The sequence below is a fragment of the Chlorocebus sabaeus genome, chromosome 9 (genome assembly GCF_047675955.1).
Source record: "Chlorocebus sabaeus isolate Y175 chromosome 9, mChlSab1.0.hap1, whole genome shotgun sequence".
Lineage (NCBI taxonomy): Eukaryota > Metazoa > Chordata > Mammalia > Primates > Cercopithecidae > Chlorocebus > Chlorocebus sabaeus.
In genome coordinates, this window is record NC_132912.1 from 107166718 (window position 1) to 107187068 (window position 20351).

Genomic DNA, 20351 nt, shown 5'->3' on the forward strand with positions numbered 1-20351 from the left:
ACATCCCCTCATCATTGCTTTTCCTCTTTCTCTAGCTTTATAAATTCCATCTTCCTGTGATCAACACCTCCTTCCTTTCCTCATCATACGATCTCTTTCTTATCATCCGTCTTCCTCACTCCTGGGCTCCATCACTCTCATCTCTCTCTGACATCCATGCTGCTGTGGCCACATCACTTCTCCCCATTACCCATTGTCATTTGTATCTCTTTCTTTCCATTTCCTTTCTTCTTCCTTCTAGTTCTTTATTGTCCCATTATTTCTTTTGAGTGTTTTCTCCTCTTTTCTCCCACTAGTCATCTTTGTTTATTTCATTCTTCACTCCCAGTAGGGAAGCCCCAGCCTCCCAGAGGCACTGCCCCCTCATTTCCTTGGCTCTGCCCTATTCAGGATATATTTGCATATTTCTCTGAGGAACCCTGCCCAGGTGCTGACCTCAGAAGCTCCTCCACTATTATGGATTAGTTATTTCCATTTCCCTCTTTCTGTTACTCCTCTCGTTTCTTCCTTTCTTCTGCTTTTCTTCTTACTTGACCTCAGCCAACTTTCTCGCCTCTGCTTTCACAATTCTCTATTTTCCCTCTGGCCTCACCTTATATTGCAGTTCTCTTTTCCTTTTTCCTTTTCCTTCTCCCCAGTAATTGATATTCCCAGAACTTAGGACAGGACAGTGCCTGGCACATAGCAAACACTCAGTGAATAGGTGAGGAATAAAGAAATGCCACAGTTCCTTTCTGATCGGTTCATGTTGATTTCATGCTTCTGAAACAGATACTATTATATACTATAACAGTGGAAATATCAACTCTTTATTGGCCAAAGCTAAGAGATTATTTTTCCTTTGCTTTTAAAAGTAATATACTTTTTAATAACAATAGGAACAAATCTCTTTTGTTCCTAAAAGTTTCTTCAAAACTTTTCCTTCTTTGGTATTTTTCCATTCCTGTGCTAAGTGCCAGGTAAACAGGTAAAACTTGGACTGCAAACAAATCATTAGGCTGCTGATCAGGTGTTGACATTAATACCATTTACAGGGATGGAACCAAGAACATTGTAGTGATAAATTTTTGTGTGTGCTTATGTTTAGCATCAACAAGGGAGAAGCACAGAGCAGCAGCAACACCATATTTCCTTAATATGGTTTTTCCTCTTTGTGCAATTACTACATTGTGGTCTTTGCAATAATCTGCTTTTAGTCAGAAAGAAAAACCTATGTGAATTTAAAATTAGTACTAAAGTTGTTATACAAAATGCTATAGATATGCTTGTGACTCTACATTTATTTTAATTTACAAAGACTGTGTTTTGCTTGCATGTCATCATTAGAGATTTAATTAATAGTACAAGTGTTTTTGAAAAGCAAAAATATTTAGACTTTTTCCACATTGGGCAAGACAGGCTTGTCAAATAGAAGGTAAACGAGACTCCTTAAAATCTTCAGGGTGAATTGAAATTTTACTTTATTATTGGGACTAGAGATTGTTTCAGTTGGTTTCTTTTAGCAAGAGAGTGTTGATACCAAGGCCCTTTGTAGAGTAGAATATTAAAACATAATGTTGCAAATGTAAGTAAGGCCTTGCAAGCCTTATGAGTCCTTTGCTCAAAAGTATTGAGTGGTTCCCTGTGGCTTGCCGAGTAATGCAATCCATACTCCTTGGAATGTAATTCAGTGTCTTCACTGTGTGTCTCTAACTCCCTAGCTAGTGTTTGGCTTCCTTCTCCCTGTCATACCTCTTATCCTTTTCTAAAATGTGCACAGACTTTTTTAAACCTTTATTTTAGGTTCAGGGATAAATGTGTAGGTTTGTTATATAGGTTAATTGAATGTCACAAGGGTTTGGTATACAGATTATTTCATCATCCAAGTAGTAAGCATAGTACCTGATAGGTAATTTTTCAGTTCTTGACCCCCTCCCACCTTCTACCCTCAAGTAGGCCCCAGTGTCTGTTCCCTTCTTTGTGTCCATGTGTACTCAGTGTTTAGCTCCCAGTTATAAGTGAGAACATGTATTTGGTATTCTGTTCCTGCATTAGTTAGGATAATGGCCTCTAGCTCCAACCATGTTGCTGCAAAGGACATGATCTCATTCTGTTTTTATGGCTGAGTAGTATTCCATGGTGTCTATGTACCACATTTTTCCTTTTTTGTTTTGAGATGGAGTCTCACTCTGTTGCCAGGCTGGAGTGCAGTGGACAATCTCGGCCCACTGCAACCTCTGCCTCCCTGGTTCTAGCGATTCTCCTGCCTCAGCCTCCCCAGTAGCTGGGATTACAGGTGCCCACCACCACACCCAGGTAATTTTTATATTTTTAGTAGAGATGGGGTTTCACCATGTTGTCCAGGCTGGTCTTGAACTCCTGACCTCAGGCGATCCACCCGCCTTGGCCTCCCAAAGTGCTGGGATTACAGGTGTGAGCCACTGTGCCCGGCCCATGTACCATATTTTCTTTATCCAGTCTACTGTAGATGACATTTAAGTCGATTCTATAGCTTTGCTATTGTGAATAGTGCTGTGATGAGCATACGCATGCATGTGTCTTTATGGTAGAATGATTTATATTCATTTGGGTATATATCCAATAATGGAATTGCTGGGTCAAGTGGTAATTCTAAGTTCTTTGAGAAATTGTCACACTGCTTTCTATAATGGCTGAACTAATTTACATTCCCACCAGCAGAGTATGTTCCCTTTTCTCTACAACCTTGCCAGCATCTGTTATTTTTTTACTTTTTAATGAAGTCATTCTGACTGGTGTGAGATGGTATCTTATTGTGGTTTTGATTTGCATTTCTCTAATGATTAGCGATGTTGAGCATTTTTTTTTATATGCTTGTTGTCTGTGTGTATATTTTCTTTTGAAAAGTGTCTGTTTATATCCTTTGTCCACTTTTTAATGGGGATGTTTGTTTTTTGCTTGTTATTTTATTTAAGTCCCTTATAGATTCAGAATATTAGACCTTTGTTGGATGCACAGTTTGCAAATGTTTTCTCCCATTCTGTGGGTTGTCTGTTTACTCTGTTGATAGTTTTTGTTTGTTTGTTTGTTTGTTTTTTTGCTGTGCAGAGGCTCTTTAGTTTAATTAAGTCCTATTCATCAATTTTGTTTTTGTTGCAATTGCTTTTAGCATCTTCGTCATGAGATCCTTGTTAGGGCCTATGTCCAGAATGGTATTTCCTAGGTCATCTTTCAGGGTTTTTATAGTTTTAGATTTTACATTTAAGTCTTTAATACATCTTGAATTGATTTTTGTACATGGTGGAAAGAAGGAGTCGTTTCAGTCTTCTGCATATGGCTAGCCTATTATCCCAGCACCATTTATTGAATAGAGAATCCTTTTCCCATTGCTTTTTTGTCAACTTTGTCAAAAATCAGATGGTTGTAGCTGTGCCACATTATTTCTGGACTCTATTCTGTTCCGTTCATCCCTCTTATTCTTTAGCCAACTTGGATGCTTGCTTGGCACTGAGCTTTGCTCAAGCTTTGCCATCTGCTGGGAATGCCCCTTTTCTCCATATTCCCCTGTGAAAATTCCACTTTTCCTTCTGGGCCTGCTCAAATGCCAATTCTTTTCTAAGATTTTTTTTTTTTTTTTATTCTTGCTGCTGGGAATAATTCTCTTTCTGTGGGTTCATAGAGAACTTTGAATACATTTTATGATAGGGATCAAATCAAATTCTATGCTTTCATTAACTGCATTCATACTCCACCAGGAATTAAGTATAAATTCCCTGTGGATAAGCTGTTTATTCTTCATCTTGGTATCTCTTACAGAATCCATCACAGAATTTATATATGGCAGATGTTCAGTAAATACTTGCTCAATGAATGAATAAATACATTAACCACACCCATTCTTCTTCATTATTATGTTGTATATAACAAGGAGTAGGTGGATTTGTTTGCTAGGGCTGCCATAACAAAGCACCACAAACTGGGTGGCTTACTCCAGTCTGAGCTCATCTTAACTTATTAAATGACTCTGTTCCAAATAAGGTCAGATTAGCAGAGTTAGGACTTCAAAATACCTTTTTGGGGGACACAGTTCAACCCCGAAAAGTAGAGAAAGAAGAATTCTGATATAACTCACTCTTAGGTTCTCATCTAAGTAATAGCCAGACTTGCTTGAATTATATCTATATGTCTGGGCTTGTATTTTGAAATAATTTGTTTCCCATCTAACTGTGGAAAGCAAATGTGGAAAAGTTCCATGAGTATTGCACAGGGGCATTTTAGGACACTGTGGGGCATGACCTAGCCTACATTTCTGAGGGATAAAAATGATGGAATCTCTTTTGGGAGACAAGTCCATATTTCAGATGAGTTTCACTGTATATGTGATTTCATGATATCTATGCCAAGATCTTCCTATGTCTGGCCTCAACACACCGTGGCCACCCCCGCTGCCCTTTGCAGTCTTAGGGGCAATAAGAAGCAGGGCCCAATGAAAAGAGACTAGGGTTGGAATAATCATAACAGCTCTGAAAATTCATTGAATTCCTACTATTTGCCAGGCATTTGGCTGTTTAACATCAGTGATCTTGTTTAATCTAATCCTTAGCAACACCATGTGGTGGGAACTGTTATTATCCTAATGCATATATATTCTGCATATATATTCCAATGCATATATGTTATATGTAATGTGTATAAATGTATAATGTGTATGCGTGTATGTATATGTATACACATGTATAGGTACATAAGCATCAGGGTCTGAACAAGGACCTTTCCTTTCATATAATCTTAATTTTTCTGCTTATCAGTGGTTTTAATTTTGCTTGTATGGAGGTGTTTCATTCAGAGATAATAGCAGTAATTCCTTGATAGTAATGATGTAAATGTTGCAATGCCCTTTCCCATCCCTGCTTTTTTTCTATAGGAAAAGGGTGAAAAGCAAGTCCTAGAAGAATCTGCATTTGAAGAAATGGAAAGAGATTTTCAGGGAGTTCTTAATGAACTTTCAGGAGACAAAAGTCTGGAAAAATTTCGGATTGAATATGAGAGGCTTCATGCTGTCATGAAAAAGTCGTATGACAATGAAAAGCGTCTGATGGCCAAATGCAGAGAGCTAAATGCAGAGATTGTAGTGAATTCCGCGAAGGTCGCCACTGCCCTTAAGCTCTCTCAGGACGATCAGACCACCATTGCATCCCTAAAGAAGGTCAGTGATCTTCTAGAAATGGAATGAACCTGAATTTAAAACACCATTCTCTCATTACATTGGCACCTCTAGGCTGGTAGTAAATGAGTTATTAGGTAAAAATTTACATGATTTTTATATTCATTAAGCCTAAGGAATAATGTTCATTTTCAAAGAAAATGATTTTTTAGCCTGGGTGAATCACATCATGCAGAAAATAATGGAGAATCTTACTGGCTTGGTTTCTGGGAAAAGATTTAGAGATAAGTAAATGCAATATTTGGAATCTCAATATGTCTTATTTGATGCATGATGAGTAATTTAATACCTCATGATGATAGTTTAACTGTTAAAGATATTTTCATATTTCTGTTTTTCTGCTGTTTTAGTAAAGATTGCCTTGAGAATTCCCAGGTAGTAATTTTCATGACCTTTCTTCCTAGCACCCCTTTTCTTTCCTCTCAATCCTCCCAGTTCCTTATAATAGAAGAACAGAGATTCAGTATGGGGATACTGAGGATGTATTGCCTTGTTTTACACTAGATTTTTTTCATCCTTAAATGTGTTGCATTATTTTGAAGGTAAAATATAAACGTTCCTTGTTGACTCATGGTGATAAGAGGTTGAAACATAATTAAAACCCTAAATATGAGAACCAATTTATAAAATTTTTAGACAGTTGCCTTGATATCATGCAATTAGATGCCACCCAGTTTCAAATGAATTTCCAAGTCCAGTACTAAATATGGATTATCAATTATCTTAGAAACTATTCACTTTTAAGTGCTATTTTAAAATTTATTGTCATGTTAGCCTCCTAACTGGTCTCCTTGCCTGCAGAAGACATGTCCTTCTTTTTTCCATCCTTACTGAAAAACCAATATAAGAAGGCTTTAAGTCGTTTTATAATGGAAAAAAATTTTTTCATTGCAAATTTAAAAACTGATGATGGGCGGGGAGTGGTGGCTCACGCCTGTAATCCCAGCACTTTGGGAGGCCAAGGTAGATGGATCACCTGAAGTCAGGAGACCAGCCTGGACAACATGGTGAAACCCCATCTCTTCCAAAAATACAAAAATTAGCTGGGTGTGGTGGCATGTGCCTGTAGTCCCAGCTAGTTGGGAGGCTGAGGCAGGAGAATCACTTGAATCAGGAGGTGAGGTTGCAGTGAGCCGAGATTGTGCCACTGCACTCCAGCCTTGGCAACAGAGCAAGACTCTGTCTCAAAAAACAAAACAAAACAAAAACCCCAAAACAAACAAAATCTGGAAATGGAAGTCATGAATGGATTAAAATCTAATTAGTAAAGTTGATTTGGATAAAACTTTTGTAATCTTTTTTTAATGTAAATATCTTTCATTTGTGTTGCTAAATATAGCACATATGGTTGCTACATAATAAATATTCCACAAACCGACATTTTGCTTTGAATCACTGAATTATTTACTATAGTTACCCAAGGTAATCTGTCTAATGTAATAGTAACCATGAATTTGTTACATTAAATACTCTCTTCCACCCATTTTATTCCTTGTCAATATACAAGTGGAATATTTTAACCTAAAGCTTATAGGTTCTTATCTATTTAAAGGACCCACATTCTACTTGACAGAATTTTGCAAGGAAGTTAAGTGGTAGCCTAAAACTCAAAGCTGTTGTATATTAGTTGGTCATCACATTGCATTAAAGAAATACCTGAGACTGGGTAATTTATAAAGAAAAGAGGCTTACTTGGCTAATGGTTCTGCAGGCTGTTCAGGAAGCATAACACTGGCATCTGCTCAGCTTCTTGGGACGCCTCAGGAAACTTACAATCATGGCAGAAGGCAAAGTGGAGCAGATGCTTCACATGGGCCAGAGCAGGAGCAAGAGAGGGAGTGGGGAGGTGTCACACACTTTTTTTTTTTAAAACTTTTAAGTGCAGGGGTACATGTGCAGGTTTGTTACATAGGTAAACGTGTAGCATGGGGGTTTGTTGTACAGATTATTTAATCACCAGGTGTTAAGCCTAGTATCCATTAGTTATTGTTTCCTTATCCTCTCCCTCCTCCTACCCTTCACCCTCTGAAAGGCCCCAGTGTGTTATTCCCCTCTAGGTGTCCATGTGTTTTTATCATTTAGCTCCCATTTATAAGTGAGAACATGTGGTATTTGGTTGTTGTTTCTTGTGTTAGTTTGCTAAGGATAATGGACTCTAGCTCCATCCATGTCCTTGCAAAGGACATGATCTTGTACTTTTTTATGGCTGCATAGTATTTCATGGTATACATGTACCACATTTTCTTTATCCAGTCTATCATTGATGAGCATTTGGGTTGATTCTATGTCTTTGCTATTGTCAGTAGCACTGTGATGAACGTATGTGTGCATCACACACTTTTAAATGACCAGATCTCGTGAGAACTCTCTCACCATCACAAGGACAGAACCAAGAGGATGGTGCTAAACCATTCATGAGAAATCCACCCCCATGATTCAATCACCTCCTACCAGGCCCCACCTCCAACATTGGGGATTACATTTCAATATGAGATTTGGACAGGGACATACATCCAAATTATGTCATGTTGCAAAATTTACTGTTCGTTGCTCCTTTACTGGAACTGCTGTAATTCACTTTTAAGTATTTATGTCAATATTACACATTGCAGTTTATAATAGTAAGGAAGCCAAACCTGCGTGGGTCATTGCCTCCATTCCTTGTTATGGGTTTTTCCCCATATATAAGCATTTGATGAGAAGGCTTGGGCTTGAGTTTCTGAAAAATGGGAATTACCAAGGTTGTTTGGTACAATTAGGTAACAGTAAAGAACAGCATTGTGTGGGTTGTTCTAAAGCTCACATTGCAACTAGGAGCTCACTTGGGACCAGATGATAAAATGTATTTTTTGTTTACAAATCTATCGAGATGTTTAATTCAGTCTGTCAATTTAGGACTTGGATCTATGATCATTCCTCATGTGATAAAATTTATTGTTTTTCCTTTTAATATCTGGACTTGGAAAGCACATAAACTTTCACTTCTAATTTTGCAAACCTTGCAGTAAGTGAGCCTTGTAGCCACACTTAGCTACACAAGAAAAAATACCCTCTGCCTGTCCTTACTTTATTTTATTTTTATTTATTTATTTTTTTTGATACAGGGTCTTGCCCTGTCATCCAGGCTGGAGTACAGTGGCATGATTGCAGCTCACTGCAGCTTCAGATTCCTGGGCTCAAGAGGTCTTCTAGCCTTTGCCTCCCTAGTAGCTGGGACTACAGGCCTGTACCACCATGTCCAGTCCAGTCCTCCTCTTTCAATGTGCTATTCACTATTGACTAGCTCATGTTAAACAATTTAGTCAATGCACATTTATACAACTGCACTGTGGTTATGGTGTTATTCTGTTTGCTAGTTTATCTTGCATCTAGAACCCAGTTTGGTCTTTCTCACTGATATCCTATGGCCCATCTAGGAAATTGAAAAGGCCTGGAAGATGGTGGACTCAGCCTATGACAAAGAGCAGAAGGCCAAGGAGACGATTCTTGCTCTGAAAGAGGAAATAGTGAACCTGACCAAACTAGTCGAGCAAGGGTCTGGACTGTCAATGAACCAGGATAGCAAGTAGGTCATAGCCTTGTTGATGTATGTTGAACTTGCTTTTGCAGAGGCCTCCTTCAATAGACAGCCTGGGGCTTGCCAGTGTCTTCTTGAACATTCTCTGTGATACAAAACTCTTCTTTATTGGGTTCTCAGAGATTGTTTTCTGTCTATTGCATTTTAAGTAATGCTCTTTTCTCCACACCTAAAAACTTCTAATTCATGGTTATCTTAAACTTCTGACTCCATAGGAATTCAGTAGTATAGTTTCAAAATGAGTAAGATGTTAGGTTTATTTATTTCTCTCCAATTTGTGTAGAATATAAATGACTGATTTCCTGCCCAGAGTCCCAGCTTCTCCCACCTACTCCCCATGAACAATCTCATCACCATCCCTCCCACCCTTCAGATTCTAGGCCAGAAAACAGAGCTGCTCTTCCCTCCTGCTGCTCCCCCATCTCTTAAAGCCACTGTCTTGTTGACTTGGTCTTCTAAGCACGGCCTTTCACTCCTTCTGGTCACCAGTGCTACTGCCTTGGTTCAGGCCTCCTATTCTCTGCCAGATTTGGCAGTAGCCTCCTAACTGGTCTCCCTGACTGCAGAAGACATGTCCTTCTTTATTCCATCATTGCTACCAAATTTAGGCTCCTGAAACACATGTGCACCTATCCCCAGCATAAACACTTTTAATAGCTACCCATACCCAAAGGATAAAGCCCAGACTCTTGAATGTGTCATCCAGAGCCCTTTGAGAACCTGCCCCAGTCAGCCTCTCTAGCCTTGTGCCAGCCCATCAAGTTGCTCACACCTCCATGCCTTTGTACATACTGCTTTCCATGCTCAGAATGCCTTTTCTTCCATTCTCCCCATGGTCACCTTTTATGCCTCCTTTAAGACCCATCTCAAACAGTCTTAACTTCATCACCATCAGCATCACTCTTCCAACATCCTCTCCACATCCAGACTCCAGTGACCACACAGAAAGTCACTATGTTTTCTATTTCCATAAGACCCAACATTTACATCCAGTATGGCACTGATCAGATTGTATTGAAAATTATTTGTTGATGTGCTTCTCTACCCACTAGGATGTGAACTCCCTGAAGGAAGACACTTTTATATCCCCCCCAGGAGCCCAGCACTGTATGGGGCATGCAAAACATGGCATCAATGAATGAATCAGGAATGAACATACACTTCCTTGGGCAACCAAGGAAATTAACCAGATCTGATGTTGCTGTTTCAGTTTCTTATGCTTTTTTGATGCGTTGATCCAACATTGACAGATAGTTCTAAGTACAGGTGTTGGGAGAGGGAATAGGAAATAAAAACAGAAAATATGATGCCTGTAGTGTGGGCTTTATCTTCTTGTTAAGGAAGTCAAGCATATTCAGAGCAACTACTGAAGAGGAATGCGAGGGAACTGATTCAGATACGAGGCATTTTAAACAAGCATTGGAAGAGGGTGAGGAGGAGAACTGAAGAAACAATCCAGCCCATAATTTTATCTTTAACAGTGTGCCCAGGCGTAACTGTCTGTCTTCATAGTAACCTTAGAATTTGAGGTGTTATTTCTGGAGTAGAATTTGAGTGCAGGTTTAAAGTTTCCTTATTAAACATTTGTTACATCAGACGTGTTGGTAAATACATTTTGTCAAATTACTGTGTTTTGAGCAGTCGTTTGATGACTGTCAACTGCAAGAGTCTGCAGTGCAAGTTCTCCTCTGCCTTCTCAGCTCCAAGAACTGCCTTGCTCTACATTCATTCTGCTGCAGAGGTTGTATCAGACACTGAGCTTCCACTTGCAAGGTGCTAATTCTGCAGGAAGTCATGCCAAATCATATGGAATGGCTTTTGAAATTTGGAGGTAACTGGTTTACAATTCAAATCAATTAATATTATCACATAACCTCCAAAAATGGGCATCATGAATGATTTTCCCAATTTTGTTCTTTGTAACATTTTATCTGGGCTGCATTCATTTGGGAGAAACTAATCTTTTTGGGTAAATGGATAGAAAACTAGCAAAGCATATTATTTGGTTCTGTTTGCGTTTTATTCTAGAATTTATAGCTGTGATCATAGCCCTCCAGTGGATATATTAAACAAATAATTTCCTAAATTGACATCTGCTTAAGATTAATTACCAGAGTTCACAATAGCTACATAGTCTTATTGTAAAAAATTCAAGTAATACAGAGGTGTGGAAAGTATCAAACTCCACAACCTTCCACCCTAAATTTTTCAGAGATAATCAGTGATATGTTTTTCTGGGCTTCTGTAAAAATGTCTGTAAAAACACACACACACACACACACACACACACACACACTCTCATGCACGAATAGACATTGTGTTTTCTTAAAGATAAAAAAATAAATTATACTATGCATGTTATCTTTAGTACTTCTTTCCAGTTAACATCTCACAATCTGATCCCATATCATGGCATAAAGATCTTTCTCTTTAATGCCTGAATAGTGTTAATCATTGACCTGACATCTTTCCCATGAAAATGAGCTCAGAGAATGATATGAAGGACCCCTGAGCAGATGGCCATTTAGTCTGACTCCTGTGTTCTTCCTTTTTAGCATCCGAGATTTACTGAAGTTCAAAGAAGAAGTGACAAAGGAGAGAGACCAGCTCTTGTCAGAAGTGGTAAAATTACGAGAATCCCTAGCTCAGACCACTGAACAGCAGCAGGAAACAGAGCGATCCAAAGAGGAGGCTGAGCACACCATCAGTCAGGTCCGCCATAAAGGGCAAGAAGAAGGAATATTTCCTTCCAGAGGATGTTTGTCCTTCCACAGTCTCTATTCCCTTCTTGTTCCTTTCTCAAATTTACCCCCTTGTGCCCAAGTGAAGCATCCTCAGTTCTGCTTATCTCTTTAGTTTGTTCTCTGGAGAGGAGCTTTACTTGAATTGAGTGACTTGATTTGTTCTTTCTCTGCATGCTCTGCCTGAGAAGTCACTGAGGCAGGCACTCCCTACTTACAATTCTGGCTCAAAAAGATGATCCCCATGAAGGCCAGGGGTCCCAGCACCTGGGAATGGTGGGAGTCGTTTCTTTAGCCCTTCTTATTTATTTATTTATTTTTTATTAGAAAGCCATTTAGTGAACTCCTTCTGAACACTTTTATATAAAGCCCGAAGTCAAATAGATCATACACAATGTGCAGTCCCCAAGAGAAAAACGTGAGACTTCTTTGAACATGAGATAAGAAAAAGGCTTTTCATAGAATTTGGACATCAGGATAAACGTATAGTGCTCTCTTTAGCAATATCCAGGGTCATGTAAAACACAATTTTATAGTTAGGGTAGCTAGTCACATTTTATTTAGTCCCTATTGATAGAGAATTGGATGAATTCTTTCCATGTTTAATGCCCCTAGAACTCTGAGCTTCCATATGTATTTGATTTTGTACCATACTTTATGGATTTGTTGCCCACCACCAGAGTAGTCATTTGGTTTCAAGGCCCCGAGAAACAGTATAGAATATTCCTGAAAAGTTTGAACACTGGGGCTCAAGGATGTCTGCCCTATAGGGGAAATGCTACTGCAAAGTGACTGCCCTGACAATCACAGACCTGAGAGAGCGGGGTGGGGCTTGGCTGGCTGAGACCTGCCATGGTCAGGGCTCATCTCTTTCTCTCTTGTCCTTCCCGCACCCTCTAGTTCCAACAAGAAATCCAGCAACGTCAGAACGAAGCTTCCCGGGAGTTCCGGAAGAAGGAAAAACTAGAGAAAGAGCTCAAGCAGATTCAGACAGACATGGACAGCAGGCAGACAGAAATAAAAGCCCTGCAGCAGTATGTGCAGAAGAGCAAGGAGGAGCTTCAGAAGCTGGAGCAGCAGCTGAAGGAGCAGAAGGTGAGTTGGGTGTGGGCCTTCGCTAAAAAACAAGAAAAACCCGGAATGGCACCTTTGTTCACACCCATTTACGCATTTTGAATTCTCTTGGAAAGCAGCAAATTCCTTTCACTACTCGTGGTGATGATGTAAAACTTAGCATTGCAATTTGGTCTTTGAATGGCTCTTATGAGGTAGTTATGCCCCCCTTTTTAAATTTTCCAGCTCTAACAGGTTAATAAGTTTCTTTTTAACCTTTTATTGATCTATACTACACATATAGAAAAGAGTATATGTCACAAGTCAGCTTGATGAATTTTAACCACTCAACCGCATCTTGGTCACCTGCTCCCAGCCGGAGATATACAACATTACCAGCACCCCCAGAAGCCTTTTTGTGCTCCCTCTTAGTCATTCTCCCCCTAAAGTACCACCGCTATCCTGAATTCTAAGCAGAGTTTGGTTTTGCCTGTTTTCATACTTTACAGAAATAAAATATTACAGGATATATTCTGTGTCTAACTTCTGCTATATTCTGTTTGTGAGATTCATTCATGTTGTTGCCATGTAGTTATAGACTTGTGATGCCCAATATGGTAACCCTTAGCAACAAGTGGCTATTTAAATTCAACTTTATTAAAATGAAATGAAATTAAAAATTCATTTCCTTGGTTATACCAGCATCATTTCAAGTACTCAGTAGCCACAGGTGGCTAGTCAATGCCATATTAGCACAGACAGAGAACGTTTGCATCACTGCAGAAAGCTCTACTGGACAGAGCTCAGTAGACTATAAACTCTCATTTCTGTGCAGTATTCCATTGGGTGAGTATAACAATTTATTTTTGACAGTTTTGTTTTTATTTATTTATTTTTATTTTTATTATTATTTTCTTTTGATATGGAGTCTCTCTGTCACCCAGGCTGGAGTATAGTGGCATGATCTCAGCTCACTGTAACCTCCACCTCCTGGGTTGAAGTGATTCTCCTGCCTCAGTCTCCCGAGTAGCTGGAGTCCGCCATCATGCCTGGCTAATTTTTATATCTTTAGTAGAGACAGGGTGTCACCATGTTGGCCAGGCTGGTCTCGAGCTCCTGGCCTCAAGTAATCCAACTGTCTCAGCCTCCCAAGGTGCTGGAATTACAGGCATGAGCCGCCGCGCCCAGCCAATAGGTTTATTTTTTAGTTATTTTCAAGTTTAGCAAACTATGGTCAGTCTTTATTTATTTTTACTATGGTACTGTTTTTAACACTTTCTCTATTATAGCAGTTTAAGGTGGCACAAGTATTGGTAATTGTATTATGTTTTCTCTCATTTTTTAAAGAAGCAATTCATATAATTGAAAAGTCTTTTCTTAAATATGTTTTTCCTCAGGAAGCTTGTTTCCAAAGAATTGTCAAGCCATATAGCAGTTTTATACTCAAAAATAGATATAAGTATACCTTTTTTTGTCCATTGCTCTATTAATTTTATATAAAGCCAGAAGTCAAATAGATAATTCACAATGTGCCACCTCCAGCAGAAAAACATGAGACTTCTTTGAGCATGAAACATAGGAGAGAGGCTTTTGGACATCAGGATAAAAACTATCCTCCTATGAAACACAATTTCATTTTTAGCATAGCCGGTTACATTTTATTTAGTCCCTATTGATGGAGAATTGGTTGGATTATTTTCATGTTTAATTTTTGTGTGCATGGGAGTTATATTTTGCAGACATTACTTAAGCTGTCTTTCTATTTTTATCCTGCAATTCATTTGCTATCCCTCCACCTCCTCAATATTCCCCCAATAGAAATGAGCCCCCAAGATATAATCCTTTGTTTTTATAAAACCATATCTGCTCAGGATAGTCAAGGCAGAGAAGAGGAAAATCTGGCTGACACTGAACTCAAGCAGACATAAATCACTCCGCTGCTGTTCCATCGTTTTGAGTTAAGTTAGATTAAAAGAAAATTGTCTCTGTGTTGGTGTTAGTGAACAGTTCTGTTGATGAAAATGTTGCAGGCATGTTAATGCAGGATTTGCTTCTGAAGATGTAGCTTCCAAGCCCCACAGCTTATAAAATCCGTTTGAATCTCTAGCTCATTTGCAATGATTATAGCAATTGTTGCGTATGCAAAGCCTGCCAAATGGCAAACAGGCATTAAAATATTTATCCACCACCTGTGAACAAGACTTCCCAAGGCTCTCAGAAAAAAAATTATGCTCACTGTGTTATTCATTAGAAGGCATCATTTTCCTCAACCGTTTAACATTCATCATATTTGAGTGCGTTAGTGCTTTCATCGGGGATAAAGAACAATTTCTACAAAGACAAAAACTCAGGGTTGCTGTTATCTTCCCAGGAGGTTTGTGGGGCCCCCTGTGTGTATATACAAGTATTGTAATCAGATTAAAAAACATTAACCAGCTCATTCCATCCCTTTCAGATATTGAATGAGAGAGCTGCAAAGGAACTCGAGCAATTTCAGATGAGAAATGCTAAACTTCAGCAAGAGAATGAGCAGCACAGTTTGGTTTGTGAGCAGCTATCCCAGGAAAACCAACAGAAGGCACTGGAGCTCAAAGTAAACACCAAGTCACATGTCTGTTTCCTAGCTCTTCCTTCCTCATTCCCTATTAACACAGGTTTGCCTTGGCAATTGGAGCCCTCGGTTGGATAACCTGTGTTGGCTCTACTGGGTGCCTTGACACATCAGAGGCAGGTGCAAGCCTATAGTGATTGCTTTATGCCCAGAAGCAGAGTTTGATGGCTTCCATTCTTATAAAATTGCAAACCTGATTATTGATCATATCATTATGCAAATGGTTTCCAAAGTGAGCTCAGATGTCTATCTCTGTAACTAGCCTTGCAAGAAACCAGTTGCTCAAAGCTAGAAATCCATTCATACATGTGAATGGCAAAAAAATTCAGATTATAGTTTACTACTTGTTGGAGAAGGTGGGATGGAATGGTTGGGGGAGAGACTGATACTACCTAGTATTTACTTACAGGGTTGTGGAATCATGATTTTCACTTCTGTCCAAGGTATACTTTGAGACAGATTTCCTGTTCTTCTCCTTGCTATCATTGAAGAGTGCTTGCAAATTAAGTTTAGATAACAATTTATACTCTGATATATATTGTATACCTACCTGCTTAACAGAGCAGCTTTATGTTTGTCACTTTAATTCTGAAAAAATCCAGTTATGTTAGAATACTGGAGGTAAAAAGAGTAGTCTAGCAAGAACCAACCCAAATGTCCATCAGTGAGAGACTGGATTAAGAAAATGTGGCATATATACACCATGGAATACTATGCAGCCATAAAAAGGATGAGTTCATGTCCTTTGTAGGGACATGGATGAAGCTGGAAACCATCATTCTTAGCAAATTATCACAAGGACAGAAAATAAAACACCACATGTTCTCACTCATAGGTGAGAATTGAACAACGAGAACACTTGGACATAGGACGGGGAACATCACACACCAGGGCCTGCTGTAGGATGGGAAGAGGGGGAAGGAATAGCATTAGGAGATATACCTAATGTAAATGACGAGTTAATGGGTGCAGCACATCAACATGGCACATGTATACATATATAACAAACCTGCATGTTGTGCACGTGTACCCGATAACTTAAAGTGTATGTGTGTGTGTGTGTATATATATATGAATAATATATAGATTTGGGCAGAGAACCATAACATTTTTGTATCACAATCTCTTTTGAGAATCTGATGGTAATACACACATGCACACACTTATTTGCATATCTTACATCTTGTGTTGCATGCATCCCAAAAATAGGAGAGGTTTCCAGGATTTTTCTGAAGTCTAACTGTGGGGTCTGGATTAATAACCACTGAATTAGAACATCTTAGAACTGGAAGAGGCCTTAACATCAACTAATTTGAACCCTATAGGGTCTGAGGGTCTGACGCTGAAAAACTTTTAAAACAGCCCAGAGTGGGTAGACTTGAAACCATTCTTTATGAGAATGCAATAAGTTAAAGCAGAGATGAGATGACTACTTAAGTCAAAATAATATATTAGCCCCTAAGGTAAAATTAAAGGAAAAAGACTCATGCCATTAATTCTTTCCCTTGGTAGCTTGAATGGGGCATTTTAAAAGATGGGCTATTTCTCTTATTAGATCATGAGCCTAATGGGATTCAGCCTCTAGCAATAATCTGAGGATAACATGAACAGCTAATTTTAGTCTCTTCATTGTTATGAGCAGAGATAATTGCTAACCTTTGTTTGCAAAAGAATCCCAGCTGCTCTTCCAGTCACTTCTAATGGCAAAATTTTTAAAAAGTGAATTTAATTAAAATTTCCAAAATCTGGAAAGCTTGAAGTCTGTAGGCAAAAATCAGGTGCTTTTCTTTGCTGGGATTATTTTTGGGGGACTGTTTGCCATTTTATAGGCTGCCTATTCATACTATGAAATATCTGGTTCACTTATCCATATGTATACCTACAGACTAACATACTTTGAGGAAGGAGGACCCCTTTTCTAGTGTATATAAATGACCTACAATGGCCCAGTGAGTTCAAAAGAGTGTTTGAATATTTTATAGCATGTTAATAACCTTCTAAGAGAAGTCACTTCATAAGTCCATGAAAATTGCTAATTAAATACTATATACAAAATTCACATATTTTTGATACATATAACCTAGCATTCTTATCTTATTTGATTCTACAATTAGTTGGTGTATTAGTTCATTTTCATGCTGCTGATACAGACATACCCAAGACTGGGCAATTTACAAAAGAAAGAGATTTAATTGGACTTACAGTTCCACTTGACTGGGGAGGCCTCACAATCATGGTGGACGGCAAGGAGGAACAAATCACATCTTATGTGGATGGCAGCAGGCAAAGGGAGAGAACTTGCGTAGGGGAACTCCTCTTTTTAAAACCATCAGATCTTGTGAGACAGTCTGTATCATGAGCATAGCATGGGAAAGACCTCCCCCATGATTCAAATACCTCCCATTAGGCTCCTCCCATAACACGTGGGAATTCAAGATGAGATTTGGGTGGGGACACAGCAAAACCATTTCAGATGGTGACTTGAAACAAAATTTTTCAGTCTTTTTATTATCTTTAGTTTATAAAAATATAAAACATAACCACATATTTTTTTCAGTGAACAGAGTTTTTAAATTTCTCTCAAAACCAAATTGTGTATGCTTGATTTAATCTCACAGAACAACTTTACATTGCCATGGGAAGAATTTCCTTTTATTGGTTCTGAGTTTACCATCATCCAGTTCCTGGCTCTTCGTTTACAAAGTGTCTCATTAATTCTTTCTCACTAATTACAGGCCAAAGAGGAAGAAGTCCATCAAATGCGCGTTGACATCGGGAAGCTCAACAAAGTCAGAGAACAAATCCATAAGAAACTGCACCACATTGAAGATCAAAAGGCAGAAGTCGAACAGCACAAAGAAACCCTAAAAAATCAGATTGTGGGATTAGAGAGAGGTAAACCATTTTGTGCTTTCATTCATTTAGAAACATTTTATTGGTGACTGATGTTATCTTGTAACCCATGTTTACAAACACAACCCATGCCAAATGAAATCAGTAAAACAACACTCACACTGGTAAACAGTCAATATGGGGCGGGGTGGGGGGCATCATTTTGAACACCTTAAACTCTTACCTTAAACAGTTCTTCCACAGGTTCCATTGGCAAAAATGAAAACCCAACCTGAAGTATTGCTCTGTATTTGTCCATGGAATAAATAGCATCTAAACTTTTATGTCTGAGGTTCACATGACCTGCTTTAGTTCTTCTTTTCCACAGAAGACAGTGGATACATTAGAATGAATGTCCTTCATTAGCAGTATCTGGGACAATATTGCAGTAAGAATCAGCGGAACAAAAATGAATGGCTTCTAACATCTTTTCTCTGTCAGTACTTTGCCATGTGGTGAACCCCTGTCTTACTCAGTTATAACCCACCTGTGAAGGGAAAATCTAAGTGTCACAGGGAGGTACAGAGAAGTCAGTAAGGACTCAAGCCCTGGAGTCAGAGCTGCCTGGGTTTAGATCCCATCTCCCCACACCTGGTGGTTGGGGGTGAAATAAGTGAACACAGAGCACTTGTGGAACTGAAGTATGTGAGGCAGGAACATCTGTGTCCAGTTTACTTTACCCAGGTGGCTGTCAGTTGTCAATCACTGAATGAGACAACATACGTAAAAGCACAAAAGCATATATTCCTCACTAAAAGTTAGGTACAATCTAAATCTCTGGATAGAATTACTAGAAATATTTGTCACTAGTGAGACTCTGTCTTTAAAAAAAAATTAAGGCAGGGCGCGGTGTCTCATGCCTGTAATCTTAGCATTTTGGGAGGCTGAGGTGGGTGGATCACCTGAGATCAGGAGTTCAAGATCAGCCTGGCCAACATGGTAAAACCCTGTCTCTACTAAAAATACAAAAATTAGCTGGGCATGGTAGTGGGTGCCTGTAATCCCAGCTACTCGGGAGGCTGAGGCAGGAGAACTGCTTGAACCTGGGAGGCGGAGGTTGCAGTGAGCCGAGATTGTGCCACTGCGCTCTAGCCTGGGTGACAGAGTAAGACTCTGTTTAAAAAAAAAAAAATTTGTCACTTAGGTCTTCGTGGATATTTTTCCTTCTAAGACATCAAGAAATAATGTTTTATTGATATGCAGTTGCAGCTTATCTCAACAGTTTCTCTGTTCATCCATTCAATAAATCAAACCCAAACTGTGGGCAGGCATTATTCTAGGTGCTGGGTGCATGGAGGACTCTGCCCTCAGGATACCTACAGTCTAGTGTGAGTTTTCAATCTAATACTTTCTGTGACAGATATGAAGAAAAATGGAACTATAAGAGCATGTTTTTGTAACTGGCTATCAAAACACTTCCATATTTAAACTTCTATTTGCTTGCAATAGTTCTGAGCTTTCAAAAGAAAAGTTTTACCCATTTGGCATTAAGCCCAACTCTTCATCTTTAAATCATGTATACAAAGTTATCATTCTCTCTCTTTTGACTACTTTATAGGTGTCATCAACATTGTTATTTCTTCTTAGGGATCATGTTCTTTTGGTGTGTTCAATCAAAAAGTGGCACTGGGCATAACGGTTAGGAGCATGGGGCTCTCTCCTACATGTTAGGATTTTCTACCACAGAAACCAAGAAATAAGCTGAAAAACTACCAGAACTAATAAGAGAGGTTAATAGAGTTCAGTAGAGTGGGAGGTTATAAAATAAATATGTAGATATCAATAGCTTTTTTTCATACCAAAAAAGATCAGTTAGAGTATATGATGGAAAAAATTCTCTTCACAATAGCAACTAAAGTAATAAAATATCTGTGAATAAAGTTACCGAGATATCTGCAAGATCTATATATTTAAAAAACCACAAAAGATGGAGAGATATATCAAGTTCCTGGATGAGAAAACTCAATAGGATAAAAATATAAATCTGTCCAAGTTAATTTATACATTTAATTTTTCCAAAAAAAATTCAGTGAGTTGGGTCCTGGCACGGTGGCTTACACCTATAATCCCAGCACTCTGGGAGGCTGAGACAGAAGGATGGCTTAAGGCTAGGGGTTCAAGGCCAGTCTAGGCAACATATTGAGGTACTGTCTCTTCAAAAAAAAAAAAAAAAAATTGCCAGGTGTGGTAGCCTGCTCCTGTGCACCTGTAGTGGCACATGCCTATACTTCCAGCTACTTGGGAGGCTGAGGCAGGAGGATCACTTGAGTCCAGGAGGTCAATGTTGCAGTGAGC

General features: G+C 38.9%; 1 protein-coding gene across 2 annotated transcripts in view; it reads left to right on the forward strand.

Moving 5' to 3' along the window:
* Nucleotides 1-20351, forward strand: part of CFAP58 (cilia and flagella associated protein 58) — a 126974-nt gene that overhangs the window by 17699 nt on the left and 88924 nt on the right. For both annotated transcript variants that reach the window (XM_038009544.2, XM_007964045.3), the window contains 6 exons: nt 4883-5164; nt 8599-8747; nt 11315-11471; nt 12401-12595; nt 15009-15146; nt 17900-18059. In XM_038009544.2, coding sequence (XP_037865472.2) covers nt 4883-5164; nt 8599-8747; nt 11315-11471; nt 12401-12595; nt 15009-15146; nt 17900-18059 — 1081 coding nt within the window. The remainder of the gene's footprint in view (nt 1-4882; nt 5165-8598; nt 8748-11314; nt 11472-12400; nt 12596-15008; nt 15147-17899; nt 18060-20351) is intronic.